At 41.4% G+C, this 26944-nt stretch overlaps 1 protein-coding gene across 1 annotated transcript in view; it reads left to right on the top strand.

Annotated features, from left to right (window-relative positions):
• The window catches only part of COL6A6 (collagen type VI alpha 6 chain), a 111925-nt gene that overhangs the window by 75128 nt on the left and 9853 nt on the right, over positions 1-26944 (top strand). The window contains exons 29-35 of the mRNA XM_007115463.3: positions 552-587; positions 701-737; positions 2977-2988; positions 6427-6920; positions 14206-14302; positions 17056-17727; positions 20265-20358. Coding sequence (XP_007115525.2) covers positions 552-587; positions 701-737; positions 2977-2988; positions 6427-6920; positions 14206-14302; positions 17056-17727; positions 20265-20358 — 1442 coding nt within the window. The remainder of the gene's footprint in view (positions 1-551; positions 588-700; positions 738-2976; positions 2989-6426; positions 6921-14205; positions 14303-17055; positions 17728-20264; positions 20359-26944) is intronic.

Genomic DNA, 26944 nt, shown 5'->3' with positions numbered 1-26944 from the left:
TTGTTCTTTCTATCCCCAACCCAGAGAGATATCTATTCATTTTGGGAAGAACAATGGGGATTACCTTTCTAGAAGTTCAGTTTGAGTCTGGTCCTTCTGTCATCCAACCAGTGGTGGGAATAGATTTAGGTTCTGCTCAGCGGCTGCCCAGTGGCCAAGGCCAAGCATTGGGGAACTCTGTACCTCTGCCTTAAGGAGGGGCAGGCACAGGGGATGGTTCAGGCTTATTTAGTTCTAGGCTGAGAACCTGCTCCAGAGTCTCCCTGCCAGTGTCTCATTGTCAGCTCCATCCTTAGCTTCTGGACAAGCTTTATCATCCAGAGATGCAGCTGGGGGAAAGTGGCCATTGGACGCTTGCTGCTTACTGTTTCTTCCCCTTAGAATGTTATTGTTAATTAGGTGATGAGTATCCTACATGAATTCTTTTCTCCCTTGAACTTAGACTAAAAATGTTAAGAAGTTATTTTTTTCTTAGAGTAATGTTGATGCACATTCTGGCTCCTGATGTGTGTGTCCAAAGCCCTGAAACCACACTCTTTTTGTTTCCCTAGGGTGTGAAAGGGGCCAAAGGATTGCCTTCCTTCTCCGTATGTATCTGCTAACTCCAAAGAAGCCTGAGCGCCCTGTGACACTTATTTATTTCTCAACTCTAGGACCTGGAAGTCCGTTGGTTAATTCCTTCTGTTTTATTTTTGAGCAGACATGTGAGCTCATCCAGCATGTGCAGGACCACAGTCGTAAGTACCCCACTTAGAATGATCACCCGGGGTGTCAGCATTCATAGAGGAAAAGCAGCAAATTCTGCACTCAAAACTGAGACAATTTACCAGCCAATTTCTTAAAATTAGAGATGTCACTGTGTATATTTTGAGGCAGTATACCCTGGTGACTATTGACTCCCTCTCTGGCTGCCAGCATGTCTATTGAGATGCTTCCAAGCACTGTCAGGCTATATCTGGTGCTTTAAATTAGGGGAAAATGGAGACACAAGGTCAGAACTCCCTTGATGGTGAAATCAATCAGTGGAGAGTCACATTAAACTTTTTAAAATGATTAACCCCTGACAATAACTAAGTGTTGAATTCAGCTGGTGTAAAAGAGCCAGCCATGCCAAGGGGGTGTCCTGGTGGGTGGGAGCCCTGACTTCTGTTTATCATTTGTTACTCCTTCCCTGAGAAGGTGTGCTTGACTACCTTGAGTTAGACTCATTTGCTTTTAAAATTACTCATTCTGCCTGTATTTTCTTTACTCTCAAAATTTTAAAAGCAAAAAGGCATTTTGATTTGGCAAATGCTCTTTTGAATTTTCTTTGAGACCCTTATAGCAGCATCTTCTATCAAAATACGTGTTAGCAGCATCAAAAGAACGCCATGGACAAGATGAGGAGAGAGTCGGCTATTTAATGTTCATCTACAAATGCGTAACAACTTCCCAGATAAACACTAGGACTCAAAAGAATGTCACAGTTCCCTCCAGGCTTTTTGGAAATCTCTCAATTTTCTAAAATGAAAGTGTATTTGAAGGGAGAAGATAGACAAATTAGAGCCCATTTCTGTAGAGAGCATCAGTCTCAAAGACAAAGACTTTTCAAAGCTTTGAATGCAGTGCTGATCTTAACTCTGCCTTTTTGTAGCAGAATGGAGCCATCTGTATGTGGGAATCAAAATCTATGCATTGGGTCGTGAAGACTGTTTGCTCTGGGGCTGGATTAGCAGAGTGGGCTTTCTGACATGGGAGCCATGTGAACTACGATGACTCAAGGATAAATCCAAGTATGATGAGGCCTGATCTTTTAAAATTTGAGGGGTTCAATACAAAATTATAAATCCAAAAGTAGGTACAAAACTACTTCAAAAGTGTTCTTTAGGACAAGAAAGGAAATCACAACCCCTGACTTCTATTATAAAATCACATGATCATGTGAACACGTGGCTAGGGCCCTTCTCAAGGCTTTGCAAGGGGCCCCGTGGGTGAGAGGTCGAGAGCAGTGCTGTCCAGAACTTTCTGCAATGATGGAAGTATCCACTGCACTGTTCAATATGTAGCCACTAGCCACATGGGACTTTGAGTCTTGATAGATGGTTAGAGTAACTGAGAAGCTGAATTTATTTCATTTTTTTTTCATTTTTTTTTTTTTTGGATGCATCGTGTCTTAGTTGCAGGATGCAGGATCTCTCGTTGCAGTGCACGGGCTTCTCTCTAGTTGTGGCTCACAGGCTCCAGAGCATGTGGGCTCTGTAGTTGCAGCACACAAGCTCTCTAGTTGTGGCTCACAGGCTCAGTAGTTGTGGCGCGCAAGCTTAGTTGCCCGCAGCATATGGGATCTTAGTTCCCCAACCAGGGATCGAACCGGCATCCCCGGTTTGAATTGCAAGACAGATTCTTAACCACTGGACCACCAGGGAAGTCCCTCATTTAATTTTAATTGATTCAAATGTAAATAGTCACATGGGGCTAGTGGTTTTCATATTGGACAGGACGGTCCTAAAGTTTAAGCTTCATTTACTTAAGAGTAAATCCGTCTCTGATGTTTATATATACATATATATACACACACGTTACATATATGTAAACATATAGGTATACATATATGTAATTGATAGCTATAGATATCTACATGGGGAAAATCTAGAGTAAAGAGTGGTTAGGACCTTTTAACTTTCCAAATTCAGTGCACCTCTCTGCAACATAATGTTCCCTCCCAGGCAGAAATCCTTTCCCTCTGACAGCTGGCTGCACGCCACTGATTTATGGCCCTCCTATTTCTCCCATCCCGTTCCCTACAGAAGGACCTGTGCTTTTACCAACATGTTGGATCTGTCTGCATTTCTCCAAACGCTATTTGTTGCCTTGGTTTTTGAGTCATCTACAAAAAGCTCACAAGGCGGAGCCTTGGCTGCCATGATTTCTTACACAATACAGAACACTGTTCCCCTACCAAATAATAACCCAACCTCCTTTGTTCTTCTTCCCCAGCTGGCAGACATGGTGAGTAATCTTTATTTACAGCATATTATAATCAAGCTCCAAAATGTGGTACATCGGGAAAGATGAGTTCGAACAATGTGTTGCCTGCCAAATGATAAAAATTTTATCTGGACTTCTTTGCTGCCTCATACTGGTAGCACAGCTCTACCTCCAATAAATCACTTGAGTTTAAGCTGAGTCTCACACCTCTTTGCCAACCAAGTGGTTTGATTTTTTTTAATTATTTATATTTTAATGACTAACATTGCCATTTACCTTACCAATAGATTTTTTTGTAATTTCAAAATCATTTCTCTCTCCCTCCATTTTCTCTCTCCATTTGTTATCCTGTCTCTGTAGTCTGGTGGTTAGGGATTAAGATGCAAAGGGCAGCAGAAGTGTGTGGAACAAAGATAGGGATGAACAGATAGCAAATAAGCTGCATGTGCAGCTCAGATAGTGCTAAAATCTGTGGAGCTCTTGACTGATGTTAATTACCAAGTTGGCTTAATATCTTTCTGGGCCAGCTTTCAGGAATATTACAAAAGCTTATTACATGATGTTTCTGTATAAACCCATCATCACCCTCTTATACTTTTATACCCTTATACCTTTTGTATAAATCCATGAATCCATGCCTTCTGATCGCTTATTCACTCATTCAGCAAATGTGTTTTGGAAGCCTATTATGTTCCAGTCTCTGTCCCAGACACTAGGGACAGAGGGCTGAATAATATGGACATAATTCCTGTCTTCAGAAGCTTCCATTTTAGTGGAGGGATCCAGGTAGTAAGTAAACAAAGGAAAGAATTACAGAATACCTTAGTTGCTGTGAAAGAGATAAAAAATGGAAGGTCCTGTCACAAAATGACACTAGCCAGCTTTGCAAGATCCAGGCAGGGAATCCTGCAAGTGCAAAGGCCATGATACAAAACAGACCCAGGTGTTTTCTAGCTGCTGACGGAAGCCCAGTGTAACTGAGACACGGTGAGGAGGGGGACATGGCATGTGCAAAAATGGAGAAGGAAGTAGGACCAGATCGCACTGAGTTTTGTAGGTTATAATCAGGAGGCTAGATTTTATTTAGATTGGAATGGAAGGGTATTAAAGAGCTTATTAAAAGTATTGAAGGTATAAACATGAACTGATGAACAATTTTTTAAAGCTTATTTGGGCCACTGTTGGGAGAGTGAATTGTAGGGAGGAGAAGCATAAAAGCCAGAGGACTAGTGTTGCGGGGAGGGGGCCACGTGGAGCTATTCCAGGCAAATATGGCGGCGGCCTGGATGGGCCGCCACTGCTGGGTGGTAGTCACGTGGCGGGTGTTGGGTTTGCCTTCATCATTACTCATTGTCACCTGCTCTGCTCAGTAAGTTGGGTCTTCATGTGGGGGTCCACGTCTGAGGGGGACCTACTCGGTGCCTCCACAGTCCAGCCCAGCCTTCCTCAAGATCCTCGGGGTCCTGGCAAAAGGCTGAGTTAGCCCTTAGGTGTTTTTTTTCCTGAAAACTTGGTAACAGCCAGTGCTTATATCTTTTTTTCCCTTTACCTCTAAATTACAGCTGAAGATGCATTGTTGTTATCACTGCTGTTGTTCCCATATGAAATCGCAGCCCAAACAACGAGCTAGCAGACGACTGTCATGTTTGGTCATAATTTTACCCATTTTTTATTGTAAAATTGATGTGACCTTGATTTTTTTAAATATCTGTTCAGCCCACTAAATTAGACTCAGAGGCTAATAAATCCTGTCCTGTCTCCACTGAGATATACAGTTTGATTGGGCTTGAACATTTATTCTTACTGGTCCTTTTGCCTGTGAAGGTCACAGAGTCTAGAACCAGAGGAGATGATAATCTAGCACTAAGGTGATGAGGCCCAGCTGAGGGGGGGAACCCTCCTGGGCCAGCCTGGCCAACCTAGCCAGTCCCGGCGGGTTTGAGTCCTGAGCTCTCCTGGAAAGAGCTGAGTTGCTGGCCTCTGAACGAGAGGAGACAGCCCCCTCCAAGGAGAGCATATCAGCCAGATTTCCTCTTACCAACATGTATCTGAACACCAGGCATCTCACCCATCCAGAAAGTTCTGTTTTTCCTGTACCTGTTGCAAAGAACTGTCCTTTGTTTGGTTCTTTTTCATTCAACATTTATGAGATCCCAGCTGTATGGCAGGGACTAAGAATCTGGCAGTCAAGAGAGAGATCATCCCTGTCTCCACACTTCATAAGGTAGTGGGAGAGGCAAGCATTAATCAGATAATTAGATATTTATAAATCTCCGACTGTGATAAGTGCAGGATACTGGGATTAGAATGAGTAAATTGGGATCAATGATTAAATCTTAACACTTACATTCGTGATTAACAATCCTAATTCAGAGTTTCTCTAAGTAATAAGGCATATCTATTGGTTAAACTGGCATTTCTGTTAAATAAAAATTTATCAGTTGAAGGTTTCCTCATTCTTTTAAGTAATATAGCTGTTCTCTCTCACAATGAGTGAGTCTGTAATAATAACAGTAATGGTGAACATTAATTGAGCACCTGCTGTGTACCAGGCACTGTGGTCCTAAATGCTTTCATTACCTGTGTTGATTCACTTAATCCCCAACACAGGCCTAGGCAGTGGGTGCGGTTAGGACTGTCATTTTACAGATGAGCAAACTGAGGCACAGAGAGGGTAAATCCCAATCTGTCTGAAATTATCAACAGAGCTTTCACATCCATCCCTTTTTAACCCCTGTTAAATTTCCTCATTAAGTAAAGAATGTTATGTTTTAGTTTATTTAACAAAGTTCCAGGAACAAACATGATACCATCGACCCAATCTCTGTAGGTAGAAGGGCATGTCCATGAGCTCTTTATTATTTAGGAGTCTTAGTAATGAACTTACAAATTTCATTAAAACTCAAATTGAATTATAGACTTTTCTTGTATTTTTTTTAATTGAAGTATAGTTGATTTACAATGTGGTGTTAGTTTCTGGTGTACAGCAGACATTAACAAACACACACCCACATGCTCTTTTTCAGATTCTTTTCCATTATGGTTTATTACAGGATATTGAATATAGTTCCCTGTGCTATACAGCAGGACCTTGTTGTTTATCTATTCTATATATAATATCGTGTATCTGCTAATCCCAAACTCCTAATATATCCCCACCCCTATCCCTTTTGGTAACCGTAAGTTTGTTTTCTATGTCTGTGAGTCTGTTTCTGTTTCATAAATGAGTTCATCTTTTGCTTTATTTAAAAGATCAAAGTCAGTTTTTAGAATACCATTTTAATTATTAAAGATTTAAATATTTAAGTGTTTGTTTTACTATTTAAGTTATTTATATTTAATGATTGTGTTTCCATATTTTAATATTTAACATCTAAATTACTTCGCCTTTTATGTGCATATCTTTTTTCATTTTTAAGCGAGTGTTCTCGTGGTAAGGCACATGTTCTGGCCTTTTAGGAGCCCTGCGGTGCCCTGTGCATCCCACGGAGCTGGTGTTCGCGCTGGACCAGTCCCGGGGCGTCACGGAGCCAGAGTTCGCACGGATGAAGGAGATGATGACCTCCCTGCTGGGCGGTCTCCGGGTCCGGGAGAACCACTGCTCTGCGGGCGCTCGCGTGGCCGTGCTCACCTACAACTCCCACGCCAGGCTCCTCATCCGCTTCTCCGACGCCTACAGGAAGGACAGACTCCTCAGACAGATCGAGGCCCTTCCTTACGAGCGGTCCACGTCCAGCAGGGACATTGGCAAGGCCATGAGGTTTGTCTCCAGGAATGTCTTCAAGCGGATGCTCCCAGGGGCTCACACCAGAAGAATCGCCACATTCTTCAGTGGCGGCCCATCTGCAGATGCCCAGACCATCACGACAGCCGGCCTGGAGTTCAGCACCCTGGACATTATCCCGGTGGTGATCGCCTTCAGCCAGGTGCCTGCCATCAAGCACTCGTTTGTGGTAAGAAAGGCAAGCTGCCTCATAACTCTTCTCTCTCTTTTTTGCCTGTATTCAGGGGCGTTTACAAGAAAGCATGGAGCTGTACTGTTTATTACTATGTACCAGGAACATGCCAAGCCCTTGATATGCATCATCCTGTTTAGTTCCCACAAGCAGTGTGTATGAGATGGGAATCATTGTTATTCCCGTTGTATGGGTAAGAACACTGAGTCTGGAGAAGTGGACCCTATGCCCCGGTTCACACAGCTGACAAGTGGCAATGTCAGGGCTTGAATCCAGGCCTCTATTCTAGTGCTTCTCCAAGGGACTCTCTGAGTTGGCTCCGGATGTAAAGATACTAAATCTGGGTAGCCAGTAAATATTCGTGGATGTCACTGATGTGGTCATGGAATGGAAACCAAAGGACTGATTTTATAACTTCACAAATCATGTAAATATCCATACTTTATAAAGGAAAAGCCATTCCAGTTATAGCTTCTTAGGTTGAAGATTAAAATCTTACTGTGGGGACATCTCGGGTGGCACAGTGGTTAAGAATCCACCTGCCAATGCAGGGGACATGGGTTCGAGCCCTGGTCCCGGAAGATCCCACATGCCGTGGAGCAACTAAGCCCGTGTGCCACAACTACTGAGCCTGCACTCTAGAGCCTGCGAGCCACAACTACTGAAGCCAGCGTGCCTAGAGCCCATGCTCCGTAACAAAGACAAGCCACAGCAATGAGAAGCCCATGCACCGCAACAAAGAGTAGCCCCTGCTCGCTGCAACTAGAGAAAGCCCGCGCACAGCAACGAAGACCCAACGCAACCAATAATTAATTAATTAATTTTTAAAAAAATCTTACTGTGTAGCATTTCTAAATAAACCACTTGGGATCACGGCGACCTTTAAAACCCTCTATCAGGGCTTCCCTGGTGGCGCAGTGGTTGAGAGTCCGCCTGCCGATGCAGGGGACACGGGTTCGTGCCCCGGTCTGGGAAGATCCCACATGCCACAGAGCAGCTAGGCCCGTGAGCCATGGCCACTGAGCCTGCACGTCCAGAGCCTGTGCTCCACAACGGGAGAGGCCGCAACAGTGAGAGGCCCGTGTACCGCAAAAAAAAAACCCAAAAAACAAAAAAAAAACCCACTCTATCAATAGAGCCTCAGTGGCAGGGGTTCCTTACAAAACACCTGCTGGACCTGGCATAGTGTCCTTCTGGTCATCTGTGACCACCCAACATGCTGTTTTGTTCTCCATTCATGGGGAAGCCATGAGGAGGGACCCCATGCATCTGCAAAGGGTATTGGAAAATGTAACCTAAACCAGAAGGACAAGCGTTTAAAAATTAATTCATGTAGAGAAAGGAAAGTGAGAAGCGACCGAGTCACTGCCTTCAGGTGTGTGGAGGATTATTACTGGAGAAAACTAGCCAGCCAAGTCCAAGTTAGCAAAATCTCTTATTAGAGAAACTGGGAATCATAGCAGTGGAAACTCCAGTTTAGATTTGAGTAAGAGCTTTCTGAAGGCAAGATTGACTTACGTTGCCATGGGCCAGATGGCTAAATGTAGGTGGTCAAGACACCACCTTTCTCTGAAGGCCTTTTGTAGGGGTGGTCACTCACCTGGCAAGGGTGACTTCTGTCTTTCCTGGAGAACTAGGATTAAGTGGCTTTTTTGAGACCCTCTCCAGCTCCCTAATTTTCTGTGAAAGTGCTAAACTAAGCAGACCAGAATTGAAATATAATACTCCTCTGTAGAATGCAGAAAGCAGTGCTTGTTTCCTAGCATTGGTGTGAAGAACAAATGATGTAACTCCATGCACCAGTGCCTAGGACATAGCAAACACTCAAGAATGGTAGCTCTTGCTTTAATTATTATTGTTATCAGTTTCTTGACGGTGAACTAAAATCTGTTTAACTGTATTAAAGTCTGGGTTGTAAAGCTGAAACTGCTATTAGCATCACTGAAACTAACTCAGAATTATGCAAATGAGCAGCCTGATCTGTGAGGCTCAGAAAAGAAAATGCACATAAATTAGAAGACTGGGGCCAGCCTATGCTAATGAATCTGCTTTGAGAGGCAGCGGCTCAAAGTTTCTGTAAGTGGATTGGTTACACACAGAGTCCTCCTAATTCCCTCTGTTTATTGGGAGCGCCCATTGTCCCTTGGCTTTATTTAGTCACAAAATAGGAGACAGCTTAATATCCTGACACAAATGATTGATGGTACTTGCGATACAAATTTAAACAGACACAATTCCACCTACCCTCTCAAAGGTATGTGCATAGCATATAACTTTAGAAAATATATTTTGTAGAGTTTTTCTTTTAAACTTTGGAGTATTAACAGTCCCACTTAGAGATTCTACCCACATCACCTAGAGACTCCTTGCTCCTTTCTTGAAGGAATTTATCTCAAAAGAGCACCAATGAAGGTTCAGATTCTTGACAATGACCCTCACAGATTAGAGCAGTATTGGCCCCAACATCCCTTGGGTAGAAAAAGAGTTAGAGTTGCAGACAGAAGTCAGACTTGGTCCCAAGGTTCATTCATCCAACAGATGTTGAATGAGCAGCTCATATATACCAGGTGCCATCCTAGGCTCTGAGGACACAAGAGTAAGTAGAAAACCAAAAGACCTCACCTATTAGAGGATGGAGCTATGCAGGGTTGTCTAGAAGGGCTCAAAACAAATTGATGAGAGCCCAATACCTGACATTACAGAAGAGAGATGATGTTACTACTTCTCCATTTCCCTTCTGTTTCTTTATTCTATCCATTCTCTTCACTTGCTCTTAAACTGTCATTTATTAGTACTTTAAGAACAGAGCTCAAAATTTTAATGACACAATAAATTTTTATTTGGAGGCCATATCACAAAACCCCTTGTTCGTTTCATAACCATTGTGACTTTTCTATATCTTGATTTGTCTGAGAGTTCAATAGAATCCAACTGAAATTTGGAACCTGTGTAGACACGTGTGGCAGGTCTCAGAAGCAGCTGCTCTGAAAACATGGGCTCATTTCCCTATGTTTCTGAGCAAACCTGTTGTATGATCACCATCTTGGAAATTTTTCCTGATGGTCTGAAGCCGAGTGATGAGCTGTTCATCCTTCTGGACTGGAAGACCATTTTTGATTGGAAAAACCTAAATCTCAGCTTTGTTTCGTCCATAGGGTTTTTCCTTTAAATTTGTTGGGCAATTACCTCTTAATTCTGGTGAAATTTTATTTGCTGCCCGTGAAGAATTCTAATGTGGGCTGGGTCTCCCTTTCTAATATATGTATAAGAAATGTGTCCTTTATAGCTAGCCTTATTTTCTTCCCTTTACTCTGCTGTTTAGCGTTGCAGGTGAGAGAAACATTAGGTGTAATAGTTGACATTACAGATTATTCTAGTGATGAAACAGAGCTGAAATTGAGGGGAGAGAGGGTTAATGGGAAACTTTAGCACTCTGAGCACCCTGCCCTTTTATTTTTAAATGGATTTCCTTTGTTAATAGAGAATTGTCTAAAGAGTGTTAATGGTATCTTTTTCGAATGCACCAATTCATGGAGCCCCATGATGCTGAGAAAGCAAAGAGCAGGGTATCATCCAGAATGATGTACTGAAAGCTCATATTACCCATCTGTGGATCATCCAAGCTGGTGCATCTTTGAATCCACAGGAAAGTGAGCAATAAGAAAAGGGACCCATAGGACCCTTCTATTTTAAATCCCCAACCCACATTCATCTTGGGGAATTTTTCTGTAATATGCTAATTACAGTTGCTCCAATGACGTGTGGTAGGATGAGTGATCTCTAAGACCACATCTGCCGAACTTTATTAATTAAGAAATTACTTGGGGGAAGGGGAGTGGAGAGCACAGACCCCCTGAGGTCTCTCCCAGTGGCGGGGTGGGGGTGGGGGGGGAACGCACTAGAATCAATGAGTGGAAAGTATGGCTTTAGGTTGACACCAACATGTTGATACATGGTTAAATGTGAAGCCTAAGTTATCAACTAGTGCCACTGCCAGAAGGATGGAAGTTGCCACATGGTAGACACACAGAACACAAACTAGTGAACAAAGGGCAGCAATCTCTCGGTGACATGGTGAGAACGCTGTTCCAAATCAAGTTAGAACCCCCTGATACAAAACTACAGTCAAAGTAGCTCAGGCAGAGGGCGGAAGGTAGGTCTTATGTGGGGAGAGCAAAGTTTTTGATTTGTTTTGTTTTTTTAATACACCTTTATTGGAGTATAATTGCTTCACAGTACTGTGTTAGTTTCTGTTTACAACAAAGTGAATCAGCTGTATGTGTACATATATCCCCATATCTCCTCCCTCTTGCGTCTCCCTCCCACCCTTCCTTTCCCAGCCCTCTAGGTCGTCGCAAAGCACGGAGCTGATCTCCCTGTGCTATGTTGCTGCTTCCCACTAGCTATTTTACATTTGGTAGTGTATATATGTCGATGCTACTCTCACTTCACCCAAGCTTCCCCTTCCATCCCTTGTGTCCTCAAGTCCATTTTCTACGTCTGCGCCTTTATTCCTGCCCTGCCACTAGGTTCATTGGTACCATTTTTTTTTATTCCATATATATGTGTTAGCATACAGTATTTGTTTTTCTCTTTCTGACTTACTTCACTCTGTAGAACAGACTCTAGGTCCATCCACCTCACTACAAATAACTCAATTTCATTTCTTTTTATGGCTGAGTAATATTCAATTGTATATATGTGCCACATCTTCTTTATCCATTCATCTGTCGATGGACACTTAGGTTGTTTCCATGTCCTAGCTATTGTAAATAGAGCTACAATGAACATTGTGGTACATAACTCTTTTTGAATTATGGTTTTCTCAGGGTATATGCCCAGTAATGGAATTGCTGGGTCATATGGTAGTTCTATTTTTAGTTTTTTAAGGAACCTCCATACTGTTCTCCTTAGTGGCTGTATCAATTTACATTCCCACCAACAGTGCAGGAGGCAAAGTTTAAACTGGAGGCATCTGTATTCCTCCCCACTCTGGGCTAACTTTCCTCATCTATGAAATGGTGGGATTGGCTTCTAAGATTTCTAGCTCAAGCCTTCTGTAACTTTTTTTCCCGGACCCTGATAGTTGTCAATAAGAAATTACTTTACCCCTATCAGATGGACTCACCCATGCTCTCTGGATTTGGTTTCCTGGTCCCTCATCACAGTCCAGATGAAGCAATGGCATGATTCACTGGAAATATTGCCCAGACACCTATTAAAAGCCGCTAATAATTCAGGCTAATTGTGTCTTCTGGTAGACAAGAATCAAGAGTCAAGACTGTGTGTACAGGTCCCCATTCACAAAATGTCCCCATTTATGTCCCCACCACCTGTCCCTTTTCTGCCACCCGACTATCACAGGGTCTTTTCTTTTTTTAATTAATTTTTATTGGAGTATAGTTGCTTTACAATGTTGTTAGTTTCAGGTGTACAGCAAAGTGAATCAGTTATACATATACATCTATCCACTCTTTTTTAGATTCTTTTCCCATATAGGTCATTACAGAGTATTGAGTAGAGTTCCCTGTGCTATACAGTAGGTTCTTATTATTTATCTATTTTATATAATGTGTATATGTCAATCCCAATCTCCCAATTTATCCCTCCTACCCCTTGGTAATTATAAGTTTGTTTTCCACATCTGTAACTCTACTTCTGTTTTGTAAATAAGTTCATTTGTACCATTTTTTAAAACTTGCTTATATGTGGAATTTCATCACAGAGTCTTTTCTTTTTCTCTCTTCTCTTAAACCACACGATGCTCACTCTCACTCTGTTTCTTCCCTCTCAGTCTTTGTCAGACACCATACCTTCCTTTCTCTGTACATTTGTGCCTAGAAATTTAGCTAAAATCTTCAGTTACCGCTTATCCCCTCCGAGCCTCCCCCTCTCACCCAGATGGCTTAGGAAGGCAAACACGGTGGTCTCCCAGAGAGGAATTCAGGGGAGTGCTGATTTCTCCGTCTTTTATACACAGGAGAATAAAAGATGGGCGGAAACAGAGAAAACTCTCAGGAAAGCCCCCACCCCCCCTTCCCATGTCCCTTGCTCCTCAATGAACAACATAGAAGATGACCAGCCTGCAGCCCTGTCCGTGCTCACCACTAAGACGGGGAGATGCACTGCCCTCAGGACCCCAGTTCTGGGTTTCTGATTGGCTCAGGTGTCCATCCCTGATGCAATCCGCTCTGCTGAGAAATGGGGTCACCCCACACCAACACAGCTGCCTGAGTTGCACCTCTGTGGATCAAGTATGGGAAGGAAACTTCCCTGAGAAGGAGGGGAAGGGGTTAGCCAGATGGGCTGTGGATCAAGTATGGGAAGGAAGCTTCCCTGAGAAGGAGGGGAAGGGGTTAGCCAGATGGGCTGTGAATAAAGTATGGGAAGGAAGCTTCCCTGAGAAGGAGGGGAGGGGGTTAGACAGATGGGTTCACAGGGGAGACTAAATATTGTGTGACACATCTCTGAGGCATTGGGTAGGATCACACCCACAATACGCCTTCAACTGTCAGTGATCTCTGAGTCAATTAACTGACAAGCTAATTATTCTTCATTATTTGGAGCCTCCATACTGTCTGCCTCTCTGCAGCCTCAAATTCCTCGGGGAGGTTACTAATAATAGGGCCAAATTGGAAAGGGTGGGAAGTTGTTCAGAGGAGAGCTGCCTGGACGTGAATCTGGGTCTGTACTTCAAAGCCAGGGTCAAAGCCTGGTTCATGGTAGGAACTCAAAGCCGGTTCTATAGCACATCTGTGATTTCACACAGTTGTCTGGACTTGGGAAGAGGGGTGTCTCTGGCCCTTTCCCTTAAATGGTTTCCATGTCCAGTGTCTTTTGATCAGTCCTTTAACCTTTCTCTGAGCTTCAGTTTCCTCATCTGTAAAATGGGAATGATGAACTTAAGAACGAACTCACTGGGCTGTGAGTGGAAGTGCTTTGCGGTCTCTGATGACCCACATGGCACCTACCTGGTGCCAGTAAGTGCTTTTCAATTATGAATTCATTTAGTGCCCATGGTAGCCCTCTTAGGGAGTAGTATGACTATTCTGTTCACAGATGTGGAAACAGAGGCAAAGCCACTTGTCATCCAGCTAAAGAGAAAGTCGTAGGTTAAACCCAGACAGTGCTCTTAGCGCCTCTGCCCTTCAGCCTCCCGGGACCCTCTTAGAGGAAGAGGCCCCCACTTCCCTCTGCAGATCTCAGCTCCCTGGACCATCCTGGGAGGTTCCTGCAGCCCCACCCATGAAGCTCTTCTTTCTCTTGCTTCTGCTTCTTGCAGATTGACGACACTGGCAGATTCCAAGTCATCATGGTTCCACACAGGATTGACTCTGCGCCAGCACTAGAGGGACTCCAGCGGTGCACTTTCTGCTATGGTGAGACCCACAGGGAGAACATAACTATCAGGCCCGTTAAGCAGTGCAGTGAGTCACCATTGGCAGGACTGGCTGGAACTTGGCAGCAGAGACGCTAGTGGCCTTGGGAGGATCTCTCTGGGGCTCCGGCCTCACCTCGCCACACAGCCTCATCCACAGATGGAGCCTCTCAGCTCATGCAGCTTCTAGGAAACAGGAATCATTTTTAGAAAAAATTTAGCCTATCCCATTGCCAACTTTTTCATGCTGTATATTTATGAGTTTTCTAAATCTCAAATGTTCAGAACCCCAAAGAAATGCTTTACAGTGGGAGTGGAAATTAGCAGAAATTCATGCATTTCTCATTGGAAAGAGGTTTGCTCGGGCTCCCAAATGTTAAGCATCAGAAAGATTTGCAATGCTGGTTTGTCTGTGGTTGTGTTTTATACACAATCTATAGGTCTAGCTGGAGAACCGGACAGACCTGTATTTGAGTATTCTAATAATTTGAATGTTCTAATAATTACAAAGAGAGTGGGACCCACTGAGGTTACTGGTGGGTGTGATAGTTTACAGTTATCAGACATTCATTATTAGCCACACACTGTTCTAATTGCTTTATATAACACTGATGGTGATGATGATGATACTTAATTCTTAGGCTATTGGCTTTATTGTGTTCTAAGCACTCTTCTCATTGTTTCATTCAATACTTATAATCACCCTAAACTGTTTGAAAGGTTATTAGCTCCATTTTACAGATGAGATGAAATAGTTTGCTCACAGCCAGATCAAACCTGAGAAAGCTGGCATTAAGACACCTGCAATTGATGAGAAACACAGATCCTATTATGCTGTTCCCTGAAACTCCATATTTGGCCTTGAAGAAAATGCTTAATTCCTCTCCTTCTGCTTGTGTGTCAATGAGATGCTCATTCTGGTCATGTGAGTGACTTCACAGGGAGGTGGCAACTCCAAGGGAGAAGTGGGATTTCTCCTAATAACCCTCTCTTCCTTCTGTCTTCCCCTCTGCTGCCCTCTGATCATTTCCTCCACCCGCCTCCCGAAGAGCTCACCACACCACGGGCAGAAACATGCCCCTCGAGTTCTCAGCTGTGCGTAGACACATCAGTGATGCATGTGCTGGTCTGATGCATGGTCAGAAGTTGCCAGTGTGTGTCTGGGGATATATTTTGGCTCCATTTCTTGGCTTAAATCCTTGTTTTGTCTCTGAGTCATATAATGGAAGGTATTTGGGCTGTTGTTTCTTGCAATTAAGAAACCCCACAAAATTGAGTAAATGGGCAGGCTACTGTCTCTGATTTTAGAAACTGCCTTGCACACAGGTGACTGTGCTGTTATCTGACTGTTAAACAGCGTCATCAAATTTTATTGAATTTTAAGAAGGGAATCATAACTTGTTCAGATCTTATATCTTTATTGAGTCCATGAGTAAGACTGAAGTTCTGAAGTTTGCTCCAACCCCTAAGGATCTGCACTCTGGTTATTAACCTTTCATCTGATAGCTTTTGTTCATGGCCAGGCCCATATCCAAGTACTGGCTGTCCACACGTGTGTTTTTCCATTTCTCTTTAGTTTTTAAAGAGAAAATTCTCTTTAATTCTCATCCTTAACCATCAACTGTTATTGGAAATCTAGGATTGCAGAATATCAACCCTGAAAGGGTTCTCTGGGTGAATCTAATCCAAGCACCTAGTTATGCAGAATTAAGACCCAGTCTTGGCTTGGATGGGGGCACACAGCATGTTTGTTACTGGGGACAGCTAGACCAGAACACAGGCATCCTGGTTCTCAGGCCAAGGGGCCTCCCCTCTGCTGTACTATGTGGTCTTGCTTCAAACAGTACCACACTGACTTCATACGCAGACCCTTCTAGAAATGCTGCTGTCTCCTTTGGCAAAATAACTCTATTCTCCCACCCTCAGACTCTTCAGTAAAATTAGAAGATTAGGTGACCTCTAAGATCCTTTCATTTCCAAGTTATTTTTTATTCCTCTGAATATTCATTGTGGTCAGGTTCAATAAATTAATGCACTCTCTGTTTTTGTTACTGTACCTTTTTTAAAATGAGGTATGCATAATTATTAAAATGACCTCATATTTTATGAAAGTCTGTTAACATGTAGTATTTATACTCATTTATTTAACAAACACATACTGAGCTTTCAACTAATAGGTACTTTGGACATAAGACATGAGCGGTAGTTTTGTCCTTAATGTCTCTACATAGATAGACTTAGAGTTATAAACCTTTATTTAAATTGAAATAAAAGATGCATTGCTTTTTTCACTCTTACTTTTTAAGCAGATTACTTTTCATAGTAAAGCAGTGTGCGTGGGATGATAGGGGCCATTGGTTTAACCTGTATATTGTCAATTACAGAGATCATTAGTTTTTATGTCATGATACAGTACATCATGTACAATCATGAGATGAATTGTCCACTTCAATCTTTATAAACTTAAAGCAGAGCCAAGATGAAACTTCTGTTGAAAGCAACCTAATTTTAAAAAGTCAGATAATATTAGTGAATGGAACTCAAGACACGGGCTGTGTATAAAAATCTGTATTTTGGAAATCAAAATGCAAACCACGTACTAGGAAATCTTCCTGTTGCTGACCTCAAAGTCATTTAGTTACTACTTTAACATCAAAGATTATGCAGCTTCCAAATGTCAAAATGTTTGAGATGCTATCTCTTCCTTTTCTGTCCGTTTCTGTTTAGTAACCCTAAGTGACTTTTGGTCTGCAGATATATGCAAGCCGGATGCTTCTTGCGACCAAGCCAGACCACTCGCCATGCAATCTTACATGGACACTGCTTTCCTTCTGGATGGCTCCCGGCATGTGGGAAGTGCAGAATTTGAAGACATAAGAGGCTTCCTGGGAGCACTGTTAGATCACTTTGAAATCACCCCAGAGCCTGAGACCTCTGTCACTGGAGACCGGGTGGCCCTATTAAGCCATGCTCCCCCCCACTTCCTACCCAACACTCAGAGGAGTCCTGTTAGAAGTGAATTCAACCTTACCACCTACAAGAGTAAACGCCTCATGAAGAGGCACGTGGAAGAATCAGTTCAGCAGCTCAATGGAGATGCTTTTATTGGTCATGCCTTACAGTGGACTCTGAACAATGTCTTCTTGAGTACACCCAATCTGAGAAGAAATAAAGTCATTTTTGTGATATCTGCTGGGGAAACCAGTCACATGGATAGGGAAACCTTAAAGAAAGAATCCTTGAGAGCCAAGTGTCAAGGTTATGCCTTATTTGTGTTTTCCCTTGGCCCTTCTTGGAATGACCAGGAACTGGAAGATCTAGCCAGCTACCCTTTGGATCACCACTTGGTCCAGCTTGGCCGCATTCATAAGCCTGACCACAGATATGGTGTGAAGTTTGCGAAGGCCTTTATAAGCTCAGTCAGGCGTAAGTCATAAAATCTGTTCTTTCTTGCACTTTAAGAGTATACTTGGTATTCCCTCAAAGAAGGGTTGATGAATTGACATGGATTCTTGGAAACCTCTGTCTTCAAGGGCACTGCAGGCTCAGCAAGGAAAATATGTAATGATGGATGTGGAGAGAGGAAGCCTCTGGTTTCTAAGCATTGAATTTTCTGGCTCATCTTTTTTATGCTTCTGGTTCCCATGGAGAAACAATCATAACAAGCAGTTGCTCACAGTCTACATGGAGCAGCACAGTCTGGGGGTGTGAAGTCACAGCCTGGACTGTTAGCTACAAAGTAGAAACCCTTGGCATGTAACATTATCACGCTGCCCTTTGATGGAAAGTTTGACTGGTTAACACCCCAAAAGAGAGAGCCAGAGAAAAATTCAACAATCCTTGGCTTTGCTTTTACAAGTTCCAAAGGCAGAGTTTGAAGTATTAGGAGATACCAGTTTACCTGTCAGAATAAAAGATACATCCTTGCAAAACTTTCTTAGCTTTGTTAATGAGTTTTTATGATGCCAGTATTAGTGTAACTGGTGCCCATGAAAAAGAAACGTGGGCTGTATTTCTTGGAGTGAGCTTGCCTTGAAAGTATGCAATTCATTTTGAATGCAACAGGATGGATTAAGAGAAGCTATGTCCTGATATGACTCTGGAAGTTGAAGAAAAGCACTGTCAGATTTCTGATCATTTTTGTGGTGAATTTACTTTTGGAGTACAGATAAAGGAAAGTGAACACACAGGCTAAAGGGCACACAGTGTAGCTTAAGGAAAATTCTGACTGTGTCTCAAACTTGTCACTGACATTCATGGTGAGACCAGTTAAAGCTGCAGAGACACTGACTAGTCAGGGTCAGTGAGGTCTGAGGAGCCTTGGGAAATGGTCGTCAGGGTAATGTCATGTCCTCTTGTCCTCTGCTACTCTAGGTGTGCGTCTAGGACCAACATCTCAGCATCACCTGGGAGCTTGTGAAAAATGGAGAATCGCAGGCCCCACCCCATACATTTTGTTCCAGAATCTGCATTTTATCAAGATCCCCATGTGATTCATATGTACATTATAGTTTGAGAAACACTGGTATAGGAGAAGTTGCTCCCAGAATGAAATTTGTGTGGATGGGTTCTGGAATAGGATCCAGAAAGAAGAGCTGGAAAAAAATAAGGGAAAAAATAAATGAAGGCCAGGGGTCATTCTGAAAAAAGAAATCACAAGGCATTTGTAACACCTTGAAAGACTCAGCAACGTGTAAAGAAATACTCCTTATGAGGCAGAAAGTTGAAAGGAAGTTAAGATGGAATTTCCTTCCCCAGCTCAGCAAAATTCTTAGTGGTGTTTCTTGGTAACTAGTCAAACTGTATGATTAGATAAATGGCACCCCCCCATCACCCAGGGAAAGGGGAAGAGATGTTTTAAGAAGAATTACTTGGGGTTTAAAGTTTTCTAAAACTTTAAGTATCTAGAAATCTCCAATCTTTAAACTATAGCTGTGAAAGTACAAAAAGTTGAAAAGACTTTAACATAACATATTCAATCCTACATGCTCCATTCAATAGCAGGCCCCCAGACCCACACTCACCCCTCAACATTAACATATATGTATTAGGTACCTACTCTGAGCCACTCACTGTTGAGGTATGAGGTATCAAGGAGGGACCAAAACAGATGTGGTCCTCACCCTCCTAGGCATCCCAGTCCAGCTCCCTCTCTAAGTGACTCTTTTTTATCACACTGCTCTGACAGAATTGGCTGTCAGATACAGTTCACATCAGAATCGACCTATTTTCTATGCAAAACTACTGACTGACAACCTTAGAGTTAAGACAGATAATTAAAAATCAGATATACATAAAAGAAACATCAGAGTCTTGGCCATTCAGTCTAGAAACACACAGCCCAATCTACAATAGTAGCTCAGAAGGTAGTGCTGGATCACAGCCCAGGACCAACTTGCTACTTATGATGACCTGGGACCACCAGGAAGAGATTTAATTGTGTTTAACACACAATTAAATTAAATGCTTCATGGAAATAATAATGCATTTTTTAAAGTTTCTCATCCAAAAATAGTTTTTAAATGTTTAAATGGTGTGGGAAGAGGCATGCTTTCATATTATGAAAAATTAATATACTTCAGATGAAATGAATTATAATGAATTAAACCCAAGATGGCACTGTGGTTATACTGTTGTTGTTAATGATATGAAGACCATAAAGGAAATATCCTTTTCCCTTTGCATTTAATATTCCAAAGGAGCAAGTAAAAAATAATAACTCAAATAAGAGTTTTTTAAAATAGAAAATCTAATTGTTGAACTAAAACAACCAATAGGACACCGCAGTGGCAATGAGCGGACCTGATAACCAGATCTGCTTTCATCTCATATGGCCACCTTAGTTGGTGTCTTCCTTTGATGGATGTTGAAAACAGTGAAGGGACACTTTGCATGCAGAGCAGATTGCTGTAATGTTAATTGCTGTGAATAAGAGTCCCCTCACAGATTTCTTTTCTTCCTAGGTGCAATCAACAAATATCCACCAATAAACATCAAAGCAAAGTGCTATAGACTCAGCTCTGCAGATACGCAGCAGCCCCCGCGCCAGTTGCGAAGGTATTACTTGCTTGGTATTACTTGATAAATGAATGTGCCCCCTCCCTCCTCCTCCTTTTCTCCCTCTTTATCCTATTTGGACAAAATCTACCACTACATGATAATAAAATATAATTTGAGGGAACGAGAGATAATAAAATAACCAGATCTTGGTTTCTAAGTATCATTCCCCACTAAAAGGAACCAGGTTTCTTGGAGAAATAACTAATCCTAAGCTGTAACAGGGAAAGTACAATGTGAGCCTGGAACATTTGTTATGCCAGAAAGCAAGAAAGTAGCAAAAACTGTCATGTCAAAAGGACAAAGGAGTTGTCTTGAAAGGGTTCCCACTGGCCCAATTTTGAACAATTTGAACATCAGAAAGACTAATGATGGTAATGGATTACAACACTGAATTTTAAAAATCCACAAGTCTATCTAGAGACCCAAAAAGAGAGGAGGAGAGGAAAAGCGCTTTTTTATAGACGTATGCTAGCTAAGAAATATAGAAAAAGCGGTAGAATTAGAAAATTACCAATTTGTAATCCCTATTGTAATAACTGAGTCAGGCAAGGATCAAGGAATGCTAAAACCAGTGGGTGACAAGTTGGGGGACAGGCTAGTGACAGTCCCACAGAACCCCTCACATATTTGTTAATGACAGAGGGGAAATGTGCCTTTACATGGTGAGGTCTGGCCGCACCCACTGTAACCAGGATCTGACACTATGTGTCTCCTGAGGGGAGGCAGGGGGAGATATAGTATCACCTATGTGGGATTCTGGCTGGAGAGATACAGTATCACCCATGTGGGATTCTGGCTGGAGATGTTTGACCCAAGTCTAATAATGAGGAAACCATTGGACAATTCCAGAATATGGGATGTTCTTCAGAACAGCTGGCCTATATTCTTCCTAGGTTTCAATGTCATGAACAGCAGAGGGATGTGAGGTAGTGTCCTAGAATTGGAGAAACTACAGAGACATAACAGCCAAATGTAGTGGTGTGAACCTTGATTGGATCCTAGATTAGAAAAAAAGGCTTATATTAATGACATTTGGGGAATAATTGGGGAAATCTGAGCATGAACAATATGTTGGGTAATATTATTGATTCATGTGAATTTCCTTATGTGTGTATCATGTTTGTGTAAGAGAATGTCTTTTTTCTTGAGAGAGGTATGCTGAAGTATTTATGAGTAACATGCATGGTGGCTGCAACCTACTTTCAGATGGTTTCCTAAAAGGAAGTAAAGTGTGTGTGTATGCATATATAAGTATATAGTGTATATGCATATTATGTATATATGTGTGTATATCGATATATATATATGTATATATGTGTACACTCACACAGAGTAGCAAGATGGTTAACAGGTGGAGAACCATATAGATCAGGGGTCCCTAACCCCTGGGCCGAGGACCAGTACCTGTTAGGAACAGGGCTGCACAGGAGGAGGTGAGCAGCGGGAGAGCCAGAGAAGCTTCATCTGCCACCCCCCATTACTCGCATTACCACCTGAACCATTCCCCCACACACCCCGTCCGTGGAAAAATTGTCTTCCACGAAACCAGTCCCTGGTGAAAGGTTGGGGACCACTGATCTAGATGAAAGATATACCAGTATTTACTCATGGTTCTCTGATCTTTACAATAATCTGTGAATTTGACAATTTTCAAAGTAAAAAGATAACTTGTAAAACTCAGTGGATGGATTAAACAGATCCATAGACACATCTGAAGAGAAACATAATGAACTGGAAAAATAAAGCTGAAGAAATTACTCAGAATGCAAAGAAGATAAATAAATATAAGACGTTTAGAGACAGAACAGATTGGAAAGATCTAACCTATAGCTAAGTGGAATTCTAGAAAGATGAAATAGAAATAACAAATGAGAGACAGTATTCAAAGACATAAAGGGAAGATCATTTTCAAGAACTTATGAGAGACATGAATTAAATGATGAAGAAAAGACAAGGTATAACAGTCAGGATAAATAGAAAGAAACAGCATTTGGAATGGTGTAGGGGAATGCAGAACACCAGGATGAAGAAAACTTAAAAGCAGCCAGAAATAAAGAGTAGGACATCTGCAGAGAAACTATAATTAGGCTGGCAGCTGAATAATCAGTAGCAGTAGTAGAAGCCACAAAACTATTGAGAACATTTTAAATAGTGGGAAAAAAATTTTGCCAACTTAGAAAAACTGTCTTTCAAAAATAATGAGGGCTTCCCTGGTGGTGCAGTGGTTAAGAATCTGCCTACCAATGCAAGGGACACAGGTTCAAGCCCTGGTCCAGGAAGATCCCACATGACATGGAGCAACTAAGCCCACACACCGCTACTGAGCCCGTGCACCACAACTACTGAGGCCCTCGCACCTAGAGCCCATGCTCCTCAATAAGAGAAGCCACCACAATGAAAAGCCTGCACACCACACGAAGAGTAGCCCCAGCTCACCGCAACTAAAGAAAGCCTGCGTGCAGCAACAAAGACCCAATGCAGCCAAAAATAAATAAATAAAATAAATAAATTTATATTTAAAAAAAGAAACACACAGAACAATTAATGCTACAGAGACATAACAGCCAAATGTAGTGGTGTGAACCTTGATTGGATCCTAGATTAGAAAAAAAGGCTTATATTAATGACATTTGGGGAATAATTGGGGAAATCTGAGCATGAACAATATGTTGGGTAATATTATTGATTCATGTGAATTTCCTTATGTGTGTATCATGTTTGTGTAAGAGAATGTCTTTTTTCTTGAGAGAGGTATGCTGAAGTATTTATGAGTAACATGCATGGTGGCTGCAACCTACTTTCAGATGGTTTCCTAAAAGGAAGTAAAGTGTGTGTGTATGCATATATAAGTATATAGTGTATATGCATATTATGTATATATGTGTGTATATCGATATATATATATGTATATATGTGTACACTCACACAGAGTAGCAAGATGGTTAACAGGTGGAGAACCATATAGATCAGGGGTCCCTAACCCCTGGGCCGAGGACCAGTACCTGTTAGGAACAGGGCTGCACAGGAGGAGGTGAGCAGCGGGAGAGCCAGAGAAGCTTCATCTGCCACCCCCCATTACTCGCATTACCACCTGAACCATTCCCCCACACACCCCGTCCGTGGAAAAATTGTCTTCCACGAAACCAGTCCCTGGTGAAAGGTTGGGGACCACTGATCTAGATGAAAGATATACCAGTATTTACTCATGGTTCTCTGATCTTTACAATAATCTGTGAATTTGACAATTTTCAAAGTAAAAAGATAACTTGTAAAACTCAGTGGATGGATTAAACAGATCCATAGACACATCTGAAGAGAAACATAATGAACTGGAAAAATAAAGCTGAAGAAATTACTCAGAATGCAAAGAAGATAAATAAATATAAGACGTTTAGAGACAGAACAGATTGGAAAGATCTAACCTATAGCTAAGTGGAATTCTAGAAAGATGAAATAGAAATAACAAATGAGAGACAGTATTCAAAGACATAAAGGGAAGATCATTTTCAAGAACTTATGAGAGACATGAATTAAATGATGAAGAAAAGACAAGGTATAACAGTCAGGATAAATAGAAAGAAACAGCATTTGGAATGGTGTAGGGGAATGCAGAACACCAGGATGAAGAAAACTTAAAAGCAGCCAGAAATAAAGAGTAGGACATCTGCAGAGAAACTATAATTAGGCTGGCAGCTGAATAATCAGTAGCAGTAGTAGAAGCCACAAAACTATTGAGAACATTTTAAATAGTGGGAAAAAAATTTTGCCAACTTAGAAAAACTGTCTTTCAAAAATAATGAGGGCTTCCCTGGTGGTGCAGTGGTTAAGAATCTGCCTACCAATGCAAGGGACACAGGTTCAAGCCCTGGTCCAGGAAGATCCCACATGACATGGAGCAACTAAGCCCACACACCGCTACTGAGCCCGTGCACCACAACTACTGAGGCCCTCGCACCTAGAGCCCATGCTCCTCAATAAGAGAAGCCACCACAATGAAAAGCCTGCACACCACACGAAGAGTAGCCCCAGCTCACCGCAACTAAAGAAAGCCTGCGTGCAGCAACAAAGACCCAATGCAGCCAAAAATAAATAAATAAATTTATAAAAAATAAAAATGGTGAAACAAAGACAATTTAGAAGGACAAAAACAATAGTTCATCACAAAAAGACCTTTGCTAAAGGAATTTCTAAAGTATGTACTTCAGGGACTTCCCTGGTGGTCCAGTGGTTAAGAACTGCCTTCCAATGCAGAGGACATTGGTGAGATTCCTGGTAGGGGAACTAAGATCCCACATGTCACGGGGCGACTAAGCCCACACACCGCAACTACTGAGCCCATGCGCTCTGGAGCCCGTGCACCACAACTAAAGAGAAGCCCATGCACCATAACGAAGGTCCTGCATGCCACAACTAAGACCCAACGCAGCCAAATTATGTAATTAATTAATTAATTTTAAAAAAGACTCTGCACTCCTAGTGCAGGGGGCCCAGGTTAAAAAAAAAAGTATGTGCTTTAAGGAAAATAAAGACCACAGAAGGAATGGCTGTGATGCAAGAATAGTAGTTGATAAAAAAATTGTCAATATTTAGGTAAATCTAAATAAGTGTTGTACTTTTAAATTATAGTCATATCAAATTTGTAGGGTTACCAAAAAGCTATAAAAAAAAACATTTGGCCCTCGGTGGCTTTAACAGAAAAAACAAGTTGTACTAAGACTATAAATATAAGTATTAATAAATATTAATTATTTAAACATGAGAAAGACAGTGAACAATAAAATTATCTTTTGTTATTAAAAAATGAAGCCTTGAGTTTTAAAGGGAAAAAAGACAGCACTGACAAAAGGGGCAATAATATGGCATGGGGAAGTGAATGGACTTAAAGTGTTCTAGGAATTTGTGTTGTTTGGGCTGGTGGTTAGGCTATTGAAGACTCTTTTAAAAATACATTTGTAAAAAAATACATTAAGAACATACATATCGATAACTACCTTAAATGTAAATAGATTAAATGCTCTAACCAAAAGACATAGACTGGCTGAATGGATACAAAAACAAGACCTGCATACATGCTGTCTATAAGAGACCCACTTCAGACCTTGGGACACATACAGACTGAAAGTGAGGGGATGGAAAAGATATTCATGAAAATGGAAATCAAAAGAAAGCTGGAGTGGTAATTCTCATGAGACAAAATAGACTTTAAAATAAAGACTATTCCAAGAGACAAAGAAGGACACTACATAATGATCAAGGGATCAATCCAAGAAGAAAATATAACAATTGTAAATATTTATGCACCCAACATAAGAGCACCTCAACACGTAAAGCAAATGTGAACAGCCATAAAAGGGGAAATCGACAGTAACACAGTCATACTAAGGGACTTTAACACCCCACTTTCACCAGTGGACAGATCATCCAAAATGAAAATATATAAGGAAACACAAGCTTTAGATGACACATTAAACAAGATGGACTTAATTTGATATTAACATTCTCCAGGATAGATCATATCTTGGGTCACAAATCAACCCTTGGTAAATTTAAGAAAATTGAAATCGTATCAAGTATCTTTTCCGACCACAATGCGATGAGACTAGATATCAGTTACAGGAAAAAATCTGTAAAAAATACAAACACATGGAGGCTAAATAGTACACTACTAAATAACCAAGAGATCACTGAACAAATCAAAGAGGAAATCAAAAAATACCCAGAAACAAATGACAATGAAAACACGGCAACCGAAAACCTATGGGATGCAGGAAAAGCAGTTTTAAGAGGGAAGTTTATACCAATACAAGCCTACCACAAGAAACAAGAAACATCTCAAATAAACAACCTAACTTTACACCTAAAGCAATTAGAGAAAGAAGGACAAAAAAACCCTAAAGTTAGCAGAAGGAAAGAAATCATAAAGATCAGATCAGAAATAAATGAAAAAGAAATGAAGAAAACAATAGCAAAGATCAATAAAACTAAAAGCAGCTTCTTTGAGAAGATAAACAAAATTGATAAACCATTAGCCAGACTCATCAAAAAAAGAAAGGGAAAAGACTCAAACCAATAGAATTAGAAATGAAAAAGGAGAAGTAACACCTGCACTGTAGAAATACAAAGGGGCATGAGAGATTATTACAAGCAACTATATGCCAAAAAATGGACAATTTGGAAGAAATGGACAAATTCTTAGAAAAGCACAACCTTCCGGGACTGAACCAGGAAGAAATAGAAAATATAAACAGACCAATCACAAACTCATTCTATGAGGCCACCATCAACCTGATACCAAAACCAGACAAAGACGTCACAAAGGAAGAAAACTACAGGCCAATATCACTGATGAACATAGATGCAAAAATCCTCAACAAAATACTGGCAAACAGAATCCAACAGCACATTAAAAGGATCATACACCATGATCCAGTGGGGTTTATCCCAGGAATGAAAGAAGTCTTCAAAGATGCAAATCAATCAATGTGATACACCATATTAACAAATTGAAGTTGAAAAACATATGATCATCTCAATAGATGCAGAAAAAGCTTTTCACAAAATTCAACACCCATTTATGATAAAA

The sequence above is a fragment of the Physeter macrocephalus genome, chromosome 1 (assembly GCF_002837175.3).
Source record: "Physeter macrocephalus isolate SW-GA chromosome 1, ASM283717v5, whole genome shotgun sequence".
NCBI classification, from domain to species: Eukaryota; Metazoa; Chordata; class Mammalia; order Artiodactyla; family Physeteridae; genus Physeter; species Physeter macrocephalus.
This window is presented reverse-complemented; position numbering and strand designations above follow the sequence as displayed.